At 38.3% G+C, this 3,922-nt stretch overlaps 1 protein-coding gene across 1 annotated transcript; it reads left to right on the forward strand.

Moving 5' to 3' along the window:
* Window positions 1-2,840: 2,840 nt before the first annotated feature.
* Window positions 2,841-3,254, forward strand: LOC142176528 (uncharacterized). Its single transcript, XM_075244478.1, has one exon. It carries the CDS (start codon window positions 2,841-2,843, stop codon window positions 3,252-3,254), a length of 414 nt encoding a protein of 137 aa, XP_075100579.1.
* Window positions 3,255-3,922: the final 668 nt, after the last annotated feature.

The raw sequence follows: 3,922 nt of genomic DNA on the forward strand, positions 1-3,922 counted from the left end.
AGTGACAGATTAGCGACGGATTATCAAAAGATTCTTCTAGCAACGAGCATTTTAGCGACAGATTAGCGACGACGTTCGTAGCTAAATCCAGTTTTTTTGTAGTGGATATATGCGATGTATTGTATGGGATTGAAATTGGCAAGTGCAAGGTCACGATTCAATTTTGAATGGAAGGACGTAATTACTTAGGCAGCATGGACTGTTTCATATGGCTAGGTAAATGGCATTACTATATGGTATGGCTTGATGAGAGTATATAATTTAGAAGGGGCAATGTATTTGATTTATGGATACTTCTTTGGTATTGTGATACTCGTCTAGCTGATCGACTGTTGATTCAAATTTTGCTTTGTGGCACAGAAGAATTTTAGAAGTATTCCTCATGGGATGATCGCGTATTAGAGATGTGTTAGACATTCGGGTGGTGGAGTTGGGGATTAGATATGGTGGTTCGTGTGTTCTATGGATTTGGAGACTGGGAGTTCTCAGGAACAAATTGTTTCATGGTTGTGGACTATGAAAATGTGGCCAAAGCTAGTCAGAGGATGGTATGTATTATGATTAGGCCATTGTGGACCTTCGGAGGGTTATTTATCTATTTGTGGATGACTAGAGATGATTTGGGGTCCATTGGTAGGCCCAATTAGGATGTGTATTCTACACCGGGTCGGATTGGTTGGCTCCATACTTCTATGGTTGAGGGATGTGCCATTCGGTTGTTGTTGAGCTCATTCGTGTTCTAATATGATCTGTCAGTTACTCTTCTATGCTACGGGGAGTTGTTATTCGTTGGTTATATGCACATATAGTGCGATTTTATTGGGGCCTTATAGCGGAATTTGAGCGAGATGTGTATTTCGATATTGCATGATTGATTGTGTATTGGTTATGCTCTTTCGGGTTTTGTGTGGCATTGTGTCATTTGCTTCTCCATGGTTATAGTAATGCACTTTGGATGCTTGATGTCGAATTTTGCGTGGTTGTTGATTTTGAGCAAGTTGGATTAAGGTATATGCCATGGACCAGTATTTGGATGGGGTCATGCATTGTAGCGGAGTTATGTTGAGGTATGAATCTTTGTATTAGATTCGTGTGATGGTCCTATGGTGTGTGATGGACTTTCGGCATTTCGTTGTGGCAGTACTTGTTAAGCATACGGGACAGTCCTCTCGTTTGAGTCATTTTCTATGATTTGAGTTCATTAGGATTGTTGCTTACTGGTGCACAGATTGTACGGGTTGTGGTTTAGATTGTATGGATGTGGCATGTCACTATAGTGATTGTGTTAGATGAGATGAGGTCATTGGACCTAGAATGGGTGCTAACGGATCTGATTGTTGTATATTTGGAAGGATATTGTTGTTGATCAGCTTAGAAATTTGCTATAGTTCCTATCGAAGGAGAGGGAGTTCCACAACTGGTTGATCTAATAAATGGTTATGAGTTTCTACGTGTTTCTTTCATCATCAGCAGTACACAAAGGCTTTAGAACGAGGTTTTGTTTGACATGATGTTTATTACCGGTATTGGGTTGTTTTGAGCAACTACTGTGATCAGAAATTTTACAACGAGTATGTGAGTCGTGTGGTATGTTGGGTGATTACATCCTGGGTTGTGGTTATGACTTGATATAGCTTGTCCAGGCTTATACATTATGTAGATGCAAAGCTTGGGTCTTGTAGTAAATTCCAGATGTTGAAAATTGGATTTTGTAGTTTATGAACTAAGGTTGAAGTAATTATCTTCAGTTATGTTATGTTGTCGGGCGGTAAGGTTACACGGCGGTTTGACAGCTTAGGAACAACTCTTGGCACGTTCGAGGATGAACTTATATTTAAGTGGGGGGGAGAATGTAACAACCTGAACGGTCGTTTTGAGCATTTGCATTTCGCTCGGTAGTTTGGGGGCACAAGTAGCTCTGTATGATATATTAGGACTTGTGTGCAAAATTTGAGTTCATTCCGAGTTAATTTGATATGTTTCGGCGCGAGTTTTTGGAAGTCAAATGTTCGAAAGTTTATTAAGTTTGATTTGAGGCGCGTTTCATAGTTTCAATGTTGTTATGCATGATTTGAGGCCTCTAGTTGGTCCGTGCAAATTAGACGAAGCAAACTAGACATCTAGTTTGCTTTGTTTATTGGTTTATTGTAGGGCATATCTCATTGCAAGATTCATCGACTGGAATCCGATTTTATTTCCATTATACTTATTTTCATTTTATTTAGTTAGTAGAACCTTCTAACTATATATTACTCTTATACAAATTCTCTTGCTTTCATCCAGGATTTTCTCTAAAGACGGGGAATTCTAAATGCCCTTTCGTTTGAATTACCTCCTGAGGTAATTAAGAACCTTAGCATAACTCCCACCCCTTGTAAAGAATAAAAAAAATGATAGAATTAGCTGGAGCCTTAACTCGAATGGTATCTTCTCTACTAAGTCTTGCTATAACCTTCTCAGTAAACCCAATCATACATCCAACTCCTTCAAATAGATCTGGGACCTTCGCTGCCCAAACAAAATTAATTTTTTTATGTGGAAATGCATGCATAATCGTATTCCCTGTCGAGCCTACCTAGCCAAAATAGGTATGAACATTGATGCAACTTTTATTGTTTGCATAATGGGAATGGTAGATATCCATCACATTTTTTGGATTGCCTAATCTCGTGCCATTTTTGGAGGAACATGGGCCTCACTTCCCTAGACATAGTTGGTGATGAAAACTGGCTAGTAAAACTAAGGTATATTTTCATCTTCCATAACTCAAACAAGATTAGTTGGGAAACCTATTCCTATACTCCATATGGGAAATATGGAAAAATAGAAATCTCAACAACATGAACAACCTCAATTGCAATTTGGATACTAATAAAACTATTCACCATGCATGGGAATTTATCTTCTTCACAGAGAAAAATACTTCCAGTAACAAAAAAGTTAAAACTGAGATCAAGTGGCACAAACCTCCTAAAAACATGATTAAATTAAACCGTGATGGTGCTTTTTCTAGTAATAACAATGCAACAGGACTTGGTGGCACATTCCGAAACAGCAATGGAGATTGGATCATAGGATTCCACAAGGCAATCCAAGCACTTTCAGCCACACATGCAAAATTGATGGCTCTACCAGAGGCACTAAAGATTGAAAAAGAATCGAACTTCATAAATCTGGAAATCGAAACTGATAGCATGGCTATCATTAAGCTTATGTATGAAGATTGTAATAACTTCTCTAACATTGTCTCTTAATGCAGATGGTTAATTCTCCAACTGAAGCTCCCAGCCCTGAAGCATAATGATCGAGGCCAACCCTGCACTACTATTGAGTAGCGAGAGAGATCGAAGCAGCTTTTACCCGATGAGGTGGGGATCGATTTCCACAGGAAGCTAGATATTGGAGTTGAGTGTCTATCTAAAGTGGAGTTGTGTATTTGTTCCAAATTACGCTTCTAAACATTTTGGGTTTTGATTTTACTTCTAATTGTATAATACTACGATGCTAAATTATGTTAAATAAAGCTAAGATTAGACTATTGAGAATTGATCAAATAGATAAAAGGCACTAGGGTAATGATTCTCCTAGGTGATTAATTAACGGATTCTTGAGTCTAAGGCTAGATTGTCATATTTGGAGAGTATGATATAACCATTTCACGATTCTACTCACTCTACACCTCTCGATGGTTCAAGTGATTTTGCCCTAATTGACTTTCTCAAGTCCAATTGGGTATGAAAATTTGTGCAAGCAATTGAGGTTCAAGTCGGGTATTGCTATCTCTAGATTTAACTCTTTAATTGGGGCTATCAATCTCTTGAGTACGCCTCAATTCCTTGTTGGACCAATTTCAGAGACTTAGGCTCTCTTTCTCAAGAACAGCCAAAGTCAACTAAACAATAACTAGTGTTTGCAACCATTA

Source organism: Nicotiana tabacum, chromosome 3, assembly GCF_000715075.1.
Source record: "Nicotiana tabacum cultivar K326 chromosome 3, ASM71507v2, whole genome shotgun sequence".
Taxonomy (NCBI): Eukaryota; Viridiplantae; Streptophyta; class Magnoliopsida; order Solanales; family Solanaceae; genus Nicotiana; species Nicotiana tabacum.

What these genes read in the sequence shown, in the direction of transcription:
- LOC142176528 (XM_075244478.1), top strand. Translation starts at nt 2,841, where the DNA reads ATGAACAACCTCAATTGCAATTTGGATACTAATAAAACTATTCACCAT.